Genomic DNA, 15,652 nt, shown 5'->3' on the forward strand with positions numbered 1-15,652 from the left:
TTCAGGAATCAGGTATGAGGTATGAGGCTTCGAGACGAAGGGTTGATGATATCAAGAAAACTGGGAGGTGAATCCTGCGTCCTGATTGCCAAACCACTTCTCTACAATCCTCTAACTATATATAATATAATATAATACAGCAGTTCTATCAAAGTGGCTACCTATGCTAAGATGACAAGATCGCTAGCCCTAAGTACGCCTCGCGCGAGCTGGCCAACGCCGGCTGGGGGCCGTAAGGACAAGACACAAGACATACTCCGGTTGGTATACGAGAACCGGCAACTTAATCTTATATCTAAAATTGAAAAGTTCCAGAGCTTATCTACGTACTAGTTCTGGTGATCTTACGCTCGCCCGGAGTGGAGGAATTCCTAACCCTAACCATCATACTTATTAGATTGCTAGGAACTTCGTCGCTATATTTTTTGCTATGTCCGAGCTACCCTCCAATCAAACCGCCATCGTCGCTCTCGACGATGGCACACTCGGCCTACGCAACGACATCCAAATCCCCTCCCTAGAAGACGACATGATCCTAGTCAAGAACGCCTTCGTCGCCCTAAACCCAATCGACACCAAAATGGTCGGCAAGCTCGCAAGCCCCGGCGCAATCGCCGGAATGGATTTTGCAGGCGAAGTCATCTCCATCGGCTCCAAAGTCCAAACCGCCGCGCCCATCCAGCCAGGCGACCGAATCTGCGGCGCAGTGCCGGGGATGCACTCTCTCACTCCTGCGGTGGGCGCGTTTGCGCAGTATGTTGGCGCGACGGATCTTACGACCATGAAGGTCCCGGATCATATGTCGCTTGAAGAAGCGGTCACCCTGGGAAGTGGCATTGGGACTATTGGGCTTGCGCTGTTCAAGTCGCTGGATGTTCCTGGTTCGCCTGGGTTGCCGGCTAGCAAACCGGTGGATGTGCTGGTGTATGGGGGTAGCACTGCGACTGGGACTCTGGCGATTCAGTTGCTTAAACTATCGGGCCTGAATCCCATAACAACCTGCTCACCAAACAACTTCGACCTCGTGAAATCCTACGGCGCCACGGCAGTCTTCGACTACCGCCAGGAGACATGCGCAGACGAGATCCGCAAACACACTCGAAACTCACTCAAATTCGTCCTCGACTGCATTTCAGAGCCAGAGACAATGCAGTTCTGCTACAAATGCCTCGGCCGGTCGGGGGGCAAATACACCGCATTGGAACCCTACCCTGAGTTCCTGCATACCCGGCCCAAGACGGTTGTGCCAGACGGGGTGCTTGGCCCGACGCTGCTTGGGAAAAGGCTTGGATGGCCAGAGCCGTTTGGTGGGGAGGGGAACGAGGAGGATAAGCCGGTTAAGGGACGAGCTGCGAGAGGCAATAGGCACGGATCTGGCGGCTGCGGACTTTGGATTATTACGGGTTCAGGATCATCTGCCTTACTTGAATGCGTTCTGCAGTGAGGTGCTCCGGTGCTATCCCTTCTCGCCGATTATTGTGAAAGTTGCACAGCGGGAAACTACGCTGATGGGCCAGCGGATCCCCAAGGGCACGGTTGTGCTGTACTCGGCGGAGGTGTCGAACCATGACAAGACGCTTTGGGGGCCTGATGCGGATCAGTTCAATCCGGAGCGGTGGATGGGCGAGGGGAAGGCGAAGTCTGGTGGTTCTTCGAGTAATTATGCCATGCTTACATTTGGGGCGGGTCCACGGAACTGCATTGGAGCGAATTTTGCCCGGGCGACGCTTGAGTGTCTTGTTGCGGCGGTGTTGTCTACGTTTGAGATTGAGCTTGCGAATCCTGATACGGCGGGGAGGTTGAAGTTCGGGCAGACGAAGAAGTCGGCAGAAGGGGTTTACGGAAGGCTTAAGTTTGTGGAAGTCTAAGGACTGGAAGATTAGGATCACCTCTACCTCAGTTAGGGACTTAGGGTTATTTATAGGGGATGCCGCCGTCCAAGCCAAAAGTCGCCGGTCAGCAACAAGACACATTTTTGTATTTAAGAAACAAAATGCAGTACAGCCGTCATTCTGGAAGAGCTTACAGTCGAGTTGCAGAGCAGCAATGAACCTCTGGAAAGTTTCAGTCGGCATCCTCGCCGCCGTAAAGTCCGTCTGGACACGCGGCAGCCCATTCGCCGCACTCACAGCCCTATAGCCAACAACCGAAGAGGGCAAATTCATCATTCAATCCGAAGGCATTCGACTGGCTTTTACAAACCACGGCGCAGCCCTTACAAATCTCTGGCTGAATAATACCCATGGCGAGGAGATCGATGTTGTACTGGGCTTGGACGATGCGACGGGTTATCCATCGCTGCAGTCGAATCCGTTTTTGAATGGGGTTATAGGTTATTACCTTTTCTCTTTCTTTTTCTGCAGTTAAATACCTAAGCTGATTCCATCAACGACAGGACGATACGCCGGCTTCCTAAGCAACTCCAGCTACCCAGTCGACGGAACAATCTACCCCGTAACCGCAAACGCACACAACGCGACCTCGCTATTCAACGGCGGAGATAAGGGCTGGGGCCGACTGACCTGGGACATCGCAGTGCATATCAACAACAGCATTACATTCGTGCTGTTTGATAACAGGTGGAATGGGTTCCCTGGGATCTTTGCCTCGTGCCCGATTAATTTGAGTCGGCAGGTTTTCTTTAATCTTGATGGGTTTAGGAATAATGCTGGTGATAGTACGGTGCTTGATCATAGGCTGAGGCTTCCTGTTGCTGGGATGCGGTTCGATGTTGATGAGCGGGGGATTCCGACGGGGGATATGAAGAGTAATAGGGAGGGGAAGGAGTTCGACTTTTGGTCTGCGGATAAGTCTATTGGCGAGGAGGTTCAGAAGGGTGGTAATGCCGGATTTGATGTGACTTATGCGCTCTCCCATAAACCGTTGGGCGACAAGGAAGATGAGCCTGTGGCGATCCTCTCCTCGAAGCTGTCTGGTGTCACCATGGAACTTTACACGGACCAGGACGCTCTCCATGTTCATACGTGGGATAATAACTTGGGTAATACCTACAAACTAGGTTTTGGAGTCAACTGACAAGTGTCTAGGGTTGCAGTTGAAGAAAGGTCAAGGGCCAGGCAAAGTCCCTCAGCACGGGGCGATATCTCTAGAGATGCAAGACTGGCCAGATGCAGTGCACCACCCGGAATGGAGACACAGGAAGACCATTTGGGGGATGGACGGACTGTATACGCGGTTTGCAACGTATAAGTTCTCGGTCGAGGAGAAATAAACATAGAAGCAATTGCTGCAGAGAGATATACATTTATAAACCAATCTCTCTAGACAGAATCATACTCCCATAACCTCAGCAATACTCTGCACATCACCCGTCTTCACCGGAATCTCATGCCCCCCCTTAAACCTGACCACCGTCGCAAGCCTCTGATTAAAATACTGCTTCGACAACCTCGTCCCCTTCGCCGACCACGGATCACCACTCCCCTGCACATGGACAGACACAATATCTAGCGGCCGCGATACCTGCGTCGTCTCAGCAGCACTCAACGGCAACGAAGGACAAATCCCACAAATCAGAATCGCAAACTTGATGTCCCTCCCCAGCTCAGGGTCAAGACAAACCGCCGTCGCAACCCTCGTCCCCTGACTAAACCCCATCACGCCGACAACCCCGGCCCCCGGTCCATTATTTCGGCGCTCGCGCTCAATAACATCCTTCAAAGAATCCCGTACAACCCGGCGTTCCCGCTCGACATCTTCCGCCGTGACGTCGAATAGCCCGATTGTGTTTCCGTCTTGATGCCACCGTCTGTACGGCTTGATGTGTGCGTAGTAGGGCTGCACGCCGACGCCGGCTTGGGGCGTTGTGATGGGCGAGTTGAGGAAGAGGAAGCGGAAGTGGGGGGATAGGACTTGGGTGAGCCTTTGGGCCTGGGTTTGGAAGATCTCCCCGCTGCTGCCGTGGCCGTGGAGGCGGATTATAGCGGGTTTCGTTTCTGGGTTCATTTGTGCTGGACTCTGGATTGTGGCTGGCCTGTGTTGGGTTGGGTTGTTGCTGGTGGTGGTGGTGGTGTGAATGGATTGGGCTTAGCCTAGCCGGTCTGTTGGATGGTCTTTTCATTTTCAAGAAGCGTGTCTTGTCTTTAATAAGACGCTGTGTGTGCTGTATTACTTAACCTCTGGACTTCAGGGCATTTACCGGACCGGCGACTTCTACTGTTGAAGGCTGGGAGATTACTGATACCAAAGATATAGTGCTTCGACAGGTCAGAAACAAGTCATCAGTAACAATGTCGTACAGGGTGATAAGAGTCTTGTTCATGGTACCTAATCACACGGGTTGAAGCCTGTCTAATGATTCTAGGTATTGGGAGAAATCGTAACTATGAATTAATCATAACCTGCGCCAATTTCTCCAGTAAAGACGTCTCCTTCTCAGAAACCATATCCACCGCAGCCTGTATCGAATTGTTCGCAGCCGCAGATGATACATGCGGTGGTGGTGGCCCCTGAGGCGTCAAGAGACTAATAGCATCACGCAGCTGATGAACCATGCTAGAAATCATATAAGCACCCACAGAGGTACTCATGGCCGGCTGGGATGCAAGATTGAAGGTACCCAGGCTAACGAGCGCCAGATTCCCAGCACGGGTCTTGAGATTATCCACAGCAAGGTCCAGCAGCTGCAGGGCGTATGCGTACGATGTCGCGACTTGTAATACGGTGATGTAGTTTATCCTCGGTCCTCCTCCTCTTTGAGTTGGCTCGCCAATGGGATCAGGATGTCCAGCATTAACGCTGGCTGGGGTGAATGGTGGTGGTCCGGTCCCAGTCCCACTATTACTTGCAGTACTGTAGTCTGAACGGGCTGGGACGGGGAGCAGCTCTAGCAGCTCTTTGCAGACCATCATGACTTCGTCAAGGGCCGGCTGGTGCGGCGATTCGCTCGCGCCTGTTAACAGATTGCTCAGGTGGAACTGCAGCCGTAGGAGCTCCTTAGCAATAGGGACCGTCCCCTTTTCTGACGTCCCCAGGTCGGAATCAGAGAAATCGGAAACCCCCTTGTATCGATGTCCATGTCCGTGTCCGTGTCCGCCCGTTGGATCGTCGTGAGCCGGGTGCGCAAAGTCCGGGGAATACAGCCCTAGGTCCCAGTTCACATTGTCGCCGGGTATCACTGGTCACACTATTTAGCTTTTCGGTTCCTGCATGCAGGGTCTGTGGGTGTATATACCTTACCTGCGGGGAGGAGAACAGGATCTAGAAGCCCTAACACTGGTTCGAGATTGCCGGGACTACCAGGACCAAAACCACTAGGACCGGCACCGCCAGATCTATCGTGTGCAGATGCTAGATCAACATGATCAACAGGAAGCGGCACTGCAGTAGCACGGTTCCCAGCCTGTCGTTTAGAGTGTCTCGCATGACTATGAGCTCCTTTCTGGTTCTCAGACACCGGCCGCGACACTCGCGGACGGCCCATGCGCGCACTGGTGTTATACACACAGTCTATATCGAGTCTCTCACACCGGTCGCACCGACTCTCAGGCCCACCGGTGCGAGTGCATCGGTTCTTGAGTTCGTGGCAGCGGTCGCATGCCGCGCGGAGCTTTCGTTCGCCGTTCATCATCTTCTTAACTGCAATAAAACATCGAATGAATTAAGCGTCTGGGAAATCGTCTTATAAAGAATGGCGCAAAGGCCCGGGCCGTTGCCCGTTCCTCCCTTTTGCTTTTCAATTTTAGTTGATTAAGAGTACTCCCTGTCTTAATCATAGTACTAATAACTCAGCCCCCCAACAGTCCGGCTGATCGACCAGTGAGAATCTTGGTTCAGGCTGCAGTCCTGTTGGAATATTATACTTGTACAGAGTATGATTATGGATATGAAACCCTACATATAGAGACTAGTAGACTAGTTCAATCTGACAGAAAGGTTGGCTGCGATCGATCGACCCATCGCCCCTCCACACCCACCATGTCACCAAAAGCGCGTATAGAGCAAGAGGGGAGGCTTCAACTCGCGTTACAAGATGTAGTAGCTGCTTCAGATCCTGCGTCATCGTGCAATTTGCCCGCTAGCAGATCGTTGGTTGCTAATGGCTAAGCATTGCTTGGATTTCTTGGTAACTCTTTAACAATGATTGGTTGTTCCTTCAGCCCATGATGGTGATAACCTCAAGCAGAGCCTCTAAGTTAATGTAGTAACTAATGTAGTAATACTAGTTTATAGTTAAAATATATACCTATGTTTAAAGTTAATATATGTACGCAATATGGGCAACAGGCAACTATAAATCTAGAAGATATAGTCTATGTGATGAGCTTATTCTAAAGAACTTTAGTAAGAAAGTCATTGATGGCAAGGTAAATAGTTGATCATCCAGACCAGCCTTATCTTATTTATTCTATTGCCGCAGCTTGCGCATGGCCCCTAAATAATCAGAAACAAATGAGCTTGTCTAAGGCTCTCTAACTAGGCTTACTTTGCATCAGTATCTGTAGCTCCATGCCCTGTCCTTAAATGCAGCCGCCACACGGAGACTTTCTGCATGCCTACCACTGCTGGAAGTGTAAAAATTACTGGATGGGTTGGACGGTGATATAGTTTACAGGATATGCATTAAAAGAAGTAATTAGTGAATCCTGGAGTGGGCGCTGAAACTATCAAAATGCCCCTCCCAGGCCTTCCCAACAGTAAATAAGCAATCACATTCAGAAGACTCATACAGAACAATCCTGTTAACATCACCATCACCATCACCATCACCCAAAATGACAGTCACAAGTTCGTTTATCATCCATCCATCTATCTCATCACCATGCAAACAAACCCACTAACACATACATTACTTCCCCCCACAGCAACCCCCGACGACTGGGAAAAGAAGGCATCAAGCTACAAATCCATGACCGGCGGGCTCAACGTGAAACCCATAACCGTGATGCTGGAGTGCCTGAACTCGCGCTTCCCACTCGCATCCGCAACCGGAATCCTAGACGACGGGTGCGGGCCCGGGCCCATCATGACGCGGATTATCGATGAGTTTGGGAAACATCTTCCGGCCGAGTGTACCCTGACCTGCTCGGATTTCGCACCGGCGATGGTCGACCAGGTTCAGGAGGCGAAGAGGCGCTTTGTCGCTGAGGAGCCGGGGTCGGTTTGGGGTCGTGTTAGGACCGAGGTCCTGGATTGTATGGATTTGGCTACTGTTGGGGATGGAGAGATGAGTCATGTTGCGGCTGGTTGGGTATGTATCTTTTTTTTTTTTTTTTTTTTATACTTCTATGTGTTCGTTTGGATGCTAATTTGTGTGGCAGTCCTTCTTCAACGCCAGCACCCCCCAAAAAGCGCTCTCCGAATCCCTACGCGTCCTCCAGCCAGACGGCGTGTTAGTAGCCTCCTCCTGGGCCGAAACCGACTGGCTCAAGATCCTGTGGACAATCACGAAGATCGACCCGGCGCGCAGCCCGCCCTCCATCCCCGAGGACTGGGCGAAAGCAGGTAATTTGGCAGCGCAGCTAGAGATTGCGGGGTACCGCGACGTCGAGGTTCAGGAGGTCCCTGTTGATATACCGTTCCGCTCGTATGCGTCGTTTGTGGATGTGATGATGACGAGGGTTACGCAGATGATGACGGCGAGTCAGGATTTGGATGAGAGGCAGAAGACTTTGTTGAGGGGGTTGATGATGGAGGAGATGAGGGGCTTATGTCCGACTGAGCCTGGGGTTCTCAAGGCCGTTTCGTTGGTTGCTGTTGGGGTGAAATAGTTGACTACTTATCATGACAAGTATATATTTACTACGTCTTGTTCAATCCAGTACAATACTATGTCTATGATTTACAAAACGCCTGCACTTTTGAATGTTTCTCATCCATCTCAACATCGATCGCTTCTCCGTCCCTCCATTCCATAAACCCATAAAGACCAAGAACAGAATTGACAGCTCTACTGCTGTTCAGCCTCAGCCTCCTCCGGGTCAGTCGTCTTTTTGTCGGTAATTCTCTCCCACTTAACTCCGAAAGCCAGGAAGAATGCTGCAGTTGTCGTAGCAACAGCAACAAACTATCATGCAATGGTTAGTTTCAATTCCGCTACACAGCCGTAGGGGAAGGGCGCTTACAAAAGTCGAAGTAATAGCCGTATTATACGCCTCCAAAACCAAGTTCAACAAATCCGGAAACCTCTGCTCCGCAGTACCACGCACATTCGCCGTCCCAGCAGCAGACAGCAGCGCAATCTGCTGGGCATTCAAACCAGCATGGTTTGCCAATTCAGGAGCCAGAATCGAACGAAACACAATACCGCCAAGGACCTGCGTGACTGTGGCGCCGAGGTACTGGAAGAGATTCAGAGATACCGCGACGGGCATGAGCTCTGGCTTGTCGCGCACGGCTTGCTGGACTATGAGCGATGGCATTTGCTGCGCTATGCCGACGCCGAGACCCTGGATGACTTGGAACCCGATCCAGTGGCTGGATGGGGTGTTGAATGTTGAGAATTGCGTGTATAGGGCTGCGGCGGTGCACATGAAGAGGGGGCCCACGTAGAGCCACGGGTTGTAGTAGTGGATTCTTCGTGCTGTGTTCGTGTCAGCCTCTACTTAAACTTGATACATTAACACGTAAGATGTGAGAGTGTGTGTTAAAGCGTACCGAGAATACCAGCAGACAGGGTTCCGACTATTTGAGAAAGCACCGCAGCCAAAACCCGCGTACCACTTTGCAACGGACTCGCGCCTTGCACGGCCTGGAACCATTCAGGGAGATAGTAGTTCAAGATACCGAGAGAGCCGAAGTGGCAGAAAGAAAACAAGACACTGAACGTGACTGTCCGTCTGACGATGACATTCGCCGGTATCATCGCGCCCTCGCCTTTATAGCCTTCCCAGCAAACAAATAGGATAAGCATCACACCGGAGCCCACAAACAGCCCGATGATTGTCGCTGAGTCCCAATCCTTCTCCGTACCACCCCACATCATAGCAAGAAGCAGCATGAAGATAGCCGGAATGAAAATCGCACACCCGATGAGATCCAGGTCCATGATTCGCTGGACAACGGTCCGATCGCGCTGTATGGACGGGGGTTTGAAGAAGCACAGCATAGAGAGCAACGTCAGAGCACCGGGGGGAAGATTAACCCAGAAACACCACCGCCAGGTAGCCTTCTCCGTGAACGCGCCGCCGATGACGGGTGCTAGGATTAGACCCATAGCGAAGCAGCTGCTGCATATGCCTAGCAGCAGTGGTTTCGATTTCTCGGGAGAAACGGTGAGAACGATCACGAAGCCGCCACTTGCGACACCGGATGCCCCGATACCTGCGATTGCGCGACCCGCGATGAAGGTGTTGCTATTTGGCGCAAAGCCGCAGACGAGGCTGCCGACTAGGAATATGGAGAAGAATGAGATGTAGATCCAACGGAGCGGAAACGTTGAGCTTAGCTTTCCTGCTAGCGGAGTCAATGCGCATGTTGTGAGTGAGTAGGCAGCCGGATACCAGGCCAATTGCGACGTATCCTTGAAGTCGGACGTGATGGATGGGATGGCCTAGCTGTGGGGGTCAGGTCATTTAAATTTTTCGAATAGCAAGGGTGGTAGTAGTACAGTTGCGATGACGAAAATATCCAAGGACATCAGGAACGCGCCGAAGCATATGCCTACGAAAATGGCAAAGAGCTTGAAACCGTGCATCGCGTTCGGTTCCTCAGTACTGGTCGCATGCTGGGCTTGGGCAGGACTGTCAGCATCTTCTTCTGACTTGGTAGCTCTCCTGGCCTCATCTGGAGAAGACACAGCCATATTCGAGATCTAGCTGTTGGGCCATGAAACGGGAGTGGCAGAATGCATCTGGTAATAGGCAAATGATCAAATCCATGACTGCAAGTGTGTTGGACCGGCGACATTCGTGACTTGAAAGTCGCCGGTTTAAAATGTACATAGTGGCAGCAGGGAAGGGCGAGTAATAATTAACATAGTAGAGTTCATCCACTTGGTTCTATCCAGTATCCTCCTCCATAGGTTTGCTGGGTTTTTGCGGCACAGCACCCTGCATTAGTGAACCAAACTACTGGCATAAGCATAGATGACAACTGTTCCTAATTTAAGAACATATGATTGCAGGTTAAGATTCCGGCTTGGTTGGGTGGGGAATTAGGTTGATATCTGACAAAGATAATACTCGTCGCCAGGGCCCAACACCAGCAATATTTTATGCTGCTGGAACGGTGTCAACTGTCTTCGTCCTTGCGGCGCGACTGAAAATGGATAAAAGCCTCTGTCGGAAGCTGTAGATCGATTGTTATGTATAGCATGGATTGTCGTCCCAAGATATTTGTTCTCTGCGTCCCACTGTGTATCATCTGAGACATACAAACAACAAATCATTCCAAGGTCTATATACGCGCCGCACTATGCCATCAAGAGAAGAAGATTGGTTTGATTAAAAAGAACACTAATGTTTTTCATCAAAGGTATACAAATAGAAAATAAATGGAAAGATGTCATTCCTGGTTTTCATCATATCCTAGCCAGCATCATCATGGTATATCCGCATCTTCTTATGCCTTCAGAACACCCAGCTGAAAGAGCAAAACAAAAGTGGCATAATCTCATACTCGAAGGAGGTACCTCTTAGGGATTTGGAAAAGAGAACAAGAAATCATATCAGCAAGGGGGTATATCACATAAACGCCAAACGGGGTGAATAGTCTTGCAGCAGGACAACAAGTCGGCAATCTTGCCTCATTAATCGGATTTTAAAAGAGTCTCTGGTAGCAGAGATGATGGCCCTGTATCGAGACCACCAAGAGAGTTCGGGGAAGCACTGTCCTCCTTATTTTCACCGCTTGCGGGCGCTTTGTCGAGATTTAGGCCTTGAATTCGCAGGCCATTGCGTTCCTCCGGTTCGGTCGACGTTCGATTGCTCCTCAGTTCTTCCTTGCCTTCTTGTAGTTCTGACTCGGTCATCAGTGCAGGGGGTCGTTGGTTCATCATCCGGGCCTGCTTCAGACTGATTGTCTTCTGCTTATTCGTTGACTCGACCGGCAGGCTCATATCACGCTCAATCGTCGCTTTCATCAGCGCAGCCATCCATAGTCGACCTTCCCTGACACTGTCCACTTGGAAGTAATGTACTGCGGGTTTGGTGAATTGAACGGTACGGGATGTCTTGGGAGGTACAAGCTTGAAGAAGAACGGTCCCTCTGGGTCAAGCTTGGCATTACGAGAGGAATCTGAAGTGGACGACTTGTCCGCCGACGAAATGTCAGCACCGTTGGAATGAGAAGGTGATGTTGGCGATGCTGTGGCGCCGGTGATTGTTGCATGCAGGGCGACAATCGGATCATTATCTGCTCGTAATACACGATGAGCGGTGATGTCGATGAGGCCTCTTTCCTCGGTGTCGTTCTCGGAGTAGTAGTACGACAGACGGCGGCCACGTAGGACAAATAGGCGAGGCTTCCACGTAGTCATGAGATTCGATGATCTCTTCTTCATCCATCCGGAGTAATCACAACCCTCCATTTGGTCTTGCGGCGTCTTCTTCTCCAGGCCTCGCATGTAGGCGCTGGTGTCTTTCTTGGATTTTGGGCCCGCCTTGACGGATGCCCTTGAACGTGGGAAGGATATTCCTCCCTCTGCGTTCTTGATTGAACTTTCAGTGCTATGCCTCTCAGAACTCTTCGACGTCGACGGTGTAGTAGAACCGGTTCTGGCCGAAGTTGGATCGGTATCTCTAACGGGCGAGGCTGGTGCGACAGAGGTGTCGATGCCCTTCCCGACAACATCGGATATGACACGGAGCCCAGCGGTGCGCCGTATTTTAGACCCACCACTCTTGCTCTGCGAGAAGGATAAGGCAGATGCACGTCCTGGCCCTTCAGGATCCGACTTTCCCACAAAGGGGGCAAGTGGTGCAAACGATGCAAAGAAGCCAGAGCTAGAGCCAGGCTTGTCTGTGGACGTTGTGGTGTTGGAGGATTGCGAAGTCTGACCGCGTCTGTCGATCACACGAGTGCTTAGGCTCCTAAATCGGCCTTTCAGCGGTGCAGTCGTCTGAACGTCCTCCACAGGAACAGGAGGAGCTTCCTTGGCCGTGTCTCGGATTGAGTCAACGCTGGCGATGCGGGAATGTCGCTTGTTGACCTTCAATTGACCGTCGGCGTAGCTGGGTTGTCGAGAATGGGTAGCACTTCCAGTTACGGATGTTCGTTTCTGCAACAATCTCCTGTTCTTCGTGTTATCCCCCTCGGGACCAGAGAAGTATCCCCGTTCTAACTCATCATACCGATCGGTCACAGACACCGCAGAATCAGACTCGTTGGTATCCGGGCGCCGTTGGGGAAGCACTCCTTCATGGTAAGTGGGGTAAGTGCCTGAGCGAGAGGGCACCCGTTGCGATCCGCTGGCCATAGTCCAAGATCTATCAAATGAGGGTTGCTTGGAATGACCAGTGTGAGGCGACGTATCCACACGGTGACCTGTGTCTATGGAAGAATGACGACGGTGGTGATTGATCTCCCGGATGGACGCTGCTGAAGGTCTTCTCTGATGATCCATGAAGTTGGGGGTCTGCGGAGTCATAGGAGAACTTGTGTTACTCGGTATCCCGCTACTGACAAGTCGTGGGTGCTGCATGGAGCCAGCCGAGCCTCTTGTAAGATGAGGAATGCGTGGAAGAAAAGGGCCGGTATGGCTGGCACGGCTGAGAGACCTCTCTTCCGACGGCGCAGGATAGCTGGAGGCAGAGCCCCGTTGCTGCTGCTGCTGTTTGAGACCCTTGACCTCCTCTTGGAAAGCCTTGACTTTGTGCCACGTCTTCAATCGACGACCCATAACGCCAAAATCAAACTCCTTCATAAAAAGAAAATCCTGATCCATGTCCAGTAGCACGTCACCGGTTATCTCTTGCTCCTTGAATATATCGCAGTGTTTCGCCTCGACTCCCAGTTCACGCAGATGGCTCGCTGTCTCGGCCGCGTCCCAGCTCCGCACTTGCTCCTCGGTCGGCTGATTCTCCTCTTCTTCGTCTGTTTCATGACCCCTGATGTAGGAGACCCGATGGTCAAGATGGCTGCTATATTCGCTCGAGGAATCATTATTTGCTCTGTTTTCGTGAGTGGCAACACTATGACGCGGGGTGCTCAGGTCGGTGATATGCTCATCGATGACACTCAAGGTCTCACTCATAACCGGGCTGTCCTGGCCTTTCAATTGACAGTCTAGGGTTTGCCTGATCGACTGCTGAATATCGACGGCGAGTCTCGAGGTGGGCAAAGGAGATGAGCTTGACCGGTGCTGTTGCTGCTGCTGCTTGGGGGAAGACCTCATGGATGATAGGTCCTTGGCTACTTCTGGCGGTTGTATCTCCGATATGCTGGCATGTCGAGACGCCTGAGGCGTAGATTCTCCGCTCTTGGGCGAGGCAACCAATTCAGACGAGATCTGGTCCTCCGCTGCCGGTCTGGGGTCGTCCAAATCAATCAAGTCCTCTCTCGGCGGTCGGATAGGGATCTTCGGGGCGGCAGTTGTGTAAACTAAATCAAGAAAAGACTTTGATTAGTTATGATCACGACACGCCATCGAACAGCTCGTTTGTAAGAGAGCATACCGCCAGGGAAAAGACCTGTTGTCCCTGTCTTCACATCTTTTCCCAAGTACCAACCATCACCAAAGCCTTCGTCAAGTTCTATTAATTCAATCTTCTCCCCTCGTCGCAAAGTAAGCTCATCCGTTCCACGCGCGTCGAAGTCATCTAAAGACCGGCGACGGGTCAGTTATCATGATGAGTTTTGGAGACCCTGATCGACAAGCGAGCGGGGGTAAATCGCGGCAACCCGTGTGACCGAGGCAAGGGAAATTATCTACTTACGGACAACGAGCAAAAAATCACCGGGGCGAACGCCGCGGGGCGGTGTTGAGAGAGCCATCGAAAGAACCCTCAACAGATCAACAATTTAAAGGAGCAAGGTGGGGTTGTCCGTTGTCAGAGCAGGAGCGGCAACAGGAGTTGTAGCGGAAGATTGCGCAGGACATGGGGCCAAGCAGCCCTCCCGGGTAAAGTGGAAATTTAAGTCCCTGAGGCCAGGGTGAGAGATGAATTGCGCTTCTTTCCCTTTTCGCTTCTCTTATTATTTTGTTTGGCGAAGGGGTGGTGGCGGGGCGTTCTCGAGCGTCTTGAAGTCAGGGAGGGGGCTTGCGAACGGAATGGCAGATGATGATGCGCTTGCGTTCAGGAATGCGACAGCCACGCGAAGGCACCACCGCCTTGAATCAGGTAAGGCCAGGCCGTCTGGAATTTAGGTAAAACGAAGAGGAGAAGAATGGAACTTAGGGAAGATCCAAGACAGGGACAGGAAAACGGCGGGGCCGAGAAGCGGGATCAAATTGGAGCGAGGATCGAGATTGGCCAAACACTGCACTAGAGACGAGTTTGACACTCTCGGTCTGTAGTAGTTAGTTAGTTTTCAAGTACTAGTAGATACATCAAAATAGGTTTGGAGAAAAGTGAGGGGGGACAATCCGTCGTTCTATATCTCTCTCGATTCACTTGATCAAACGAAAATAGAACAGAACACAAAGAACATACAAAGAACAAATTAAGCTCCAGTTTGCTCTGTCTGGAGCTTCACCAGGCGGATAAGCAAGCCAGTGACGATCCCAGGGGCACGTATGGACTCACTATGGCCAGAACGCTAAGGAGTGGAAACGGGCGCCAAATGGGCGGCTGCACGAGTGTCGGGTTTTCCAAATTTCCAACTTTCCTGGGTAGGTAGTATCTATCTATACTCCGTACTCCACGTCGAAATTCCGCCTCTGGTATAGTGGAACTGGGTGGGCGGATAATTGATTGTGCTGAATGGTGAGGATCTCGATGATGGCGAAGGTGACAAGAGGAGATGATGACAGTAAAAGATGATGACCTGATGAACGATGCGTGGGGCGTGCAGTCGTCAGAGCGTCGGCCGTAAAGCGCTTAATTGATTCGACTCACTGCTCCAGTGCTCAATTGTGTTGAAGGAGTTGTTTTGGTAGAACACTCTGGGGAGGAGTTTCGACTTTGCCCTCAAATCGATGGACAGAACCCAGAGATATACAAATTTTGGTATCTTCTGAGGCTTGATCAGGTTGATGATCATGGAATTGCGACTTGATGATGATGACGATGATGTGATAGATGGAAGGTGATGACTGGAGCCAACAGAGGGAGATAGATACCTCACGAGGAACAGGTGTACATACCCTACTGTGTAAGTGGATCTCAGGACAGATAACTACCTACTACAGTGTGATCTCATGGAGTGTTTACTCGAGCGAAAATAAGTAACAGTAATAGTCTGTCTCTCTTTTGAGTTCGTCTTCGGAGCAAGGAGTCGATTCATATTCTGTACTGGGAGGGAGCTTAGAAGACAACCCATCATCTTTAAAATCGGCCTTGATACTTCGTATCCAAATGAGAGGATGGATGTCAGACCGCTACCTACCTTCGACGGTGAATGTTTAAATGATTACATGCTACCTGGCATATTGATTTAATGATCTTAATGAGCATCACCGATGATTAGATAGACTGAATTCAGGGCTTCGAGACTCGTATACATAAGGGAATTCGACTGATCCGCATTTGATTAATCGACGAAGGAAGCGAGGGTTTATTAATATAGCCCTTGGATAGAACTTTGATCTAGG

At 51.0% G+C, this 15,652-nt stretch overlaps 6 protein-coding genes across 6 annotated transcripts; 2 read left to right on the forward strand and 4 right to left on the reverse strand.

The window, feature by feature from the left end:
* Positions 1-430: 430 nt before the first annotated feature.
* Positions 431-3,232, forward strand: CDV56_103918 (uncharacterized protein; the record flags this gene model as incomplete). The annotated part of the gene is made up of 6 exons (XM_026757537.1): positions 431-1,307; positions 1,366-1,852; positions 2,000-2,090; positions 2,140-2,332; positions 2,396-3,001; positions 3,048-3,232. 6 exons carry the CDS (start codon positions 431-433, stop codon positions 3,230-3,232), a joined length of 2,439 nt encoding a protein of 812 aa, XP_026614337.1.
* A 59-nt stretch (positions 3,233-3,291) lies between these two features.
* Positions 3,292-3,966, reverse strand: CDV56_104208 (putative oxidoreductase; the record flags this gene model as incomplete). The annotated part of the gene is made up of 1 exon (XM_026757827.1): positions 3,292-3,966. One exon carries the CDS (start codon positions 3,964-3,966, stop codon positions 3,292-3,294), a length of 675 nt encoding a protein of 224 aa, XP_026614338.1.
* Positions 3,967-4,343: 377 nt separating this feature from the next.
* CDV56_104297 (Zn(II)2Cys6 transcription factor domain-containing protein) lies at positions 4,344-5,590 on the reverse strand (the record flags this gene model as incomplete). Its single annotated transcript, XM_026757916.1, has 2 exons — positions 4,344-5,137; positions 5,200-5,590. The coding sequence occupies 2 exons, from the start codon at positions 5,588-5,590 to the stop codon at positions 4,344-4,346; spliced, it is 1,185 nt and encodes a 394-aa protein (XP_026614339.1).
* Positions 5,591-6,781: 1,191 nt separating this feature from the next.
* Positions 6,782-7,730, forward strand: CDV56_104537 (class I SAM-dependent methyltransferase; the record flags this gene model as incomplete). Its single annotated transcript, XM_026758156.1, has 2 exons — positions 6,782-7,210; positions 7,281-7,730. The coding sequence occupies 2 exons, from the start codon at positions 6,782-6,784 to the stop codon at positions 7,728-7,730; spliced, it is 879 nt and encodes a 292-aa protein (XP_026614340.1).
* A 179-nt stretch (positions 7,731-7,909) lies between these two features.
* On the reverse strand, positions 7,910-9,763 carry CDV56_104637 (MDR family MFS transporter; the record flags this gene model as incomplete). Its single annotated transcript, XM_026758256.1, has 4 exons — positions 7,910-8,026; positions 8,085-8,542; positions 8,617-9,511; positions 9,569-9,763. The coding sequence occupies 4 exons, from the start codon at positions 9,761-9,763 to the stop codon at positions 7,910-7,912; spliced, it is 1,665 nt and encodes a 554-aa protein (XP_026614341.1).
* A 945-nt stretch (positions 9,764-10,708) lies between these two features.
* Positions 10,709-13,893, reverse strand: CDV56_104878 (putative polarized growth protein (Boi2); the record flags this gene model as incomplete). The annotated part of the gene is made up of 3 exons (XM_026758497.1): positions 10,709-13,500; positions 13,575-13,718; positions 13,836-13,893. 3 exons carry the CDS (start codon positions 13,891-13,893, stop codon positions 10,709-10,711), a joined length of 2,994 nt encoding a protein of 997 aa, XP_026614342.1.
* Positions 13,894-15,652: the final 1,759 nt, after the last annotated feature.

Source organism: Aspergillus thermomutatus (assembly GCF_002237265.1).
Source record: "Aspergillus thermomutatus strain HMR AF 39 chromosome Unknown NODE_97, whole genome shotgun sequence".
Classification (NCBI taxonomy): Eukaryota; Fungi; Ascomycota; class Eurotiomycetes; order Eurotiales; family Aspergillaceae; genus Aspergillus; species Aspergillus thermomutatus.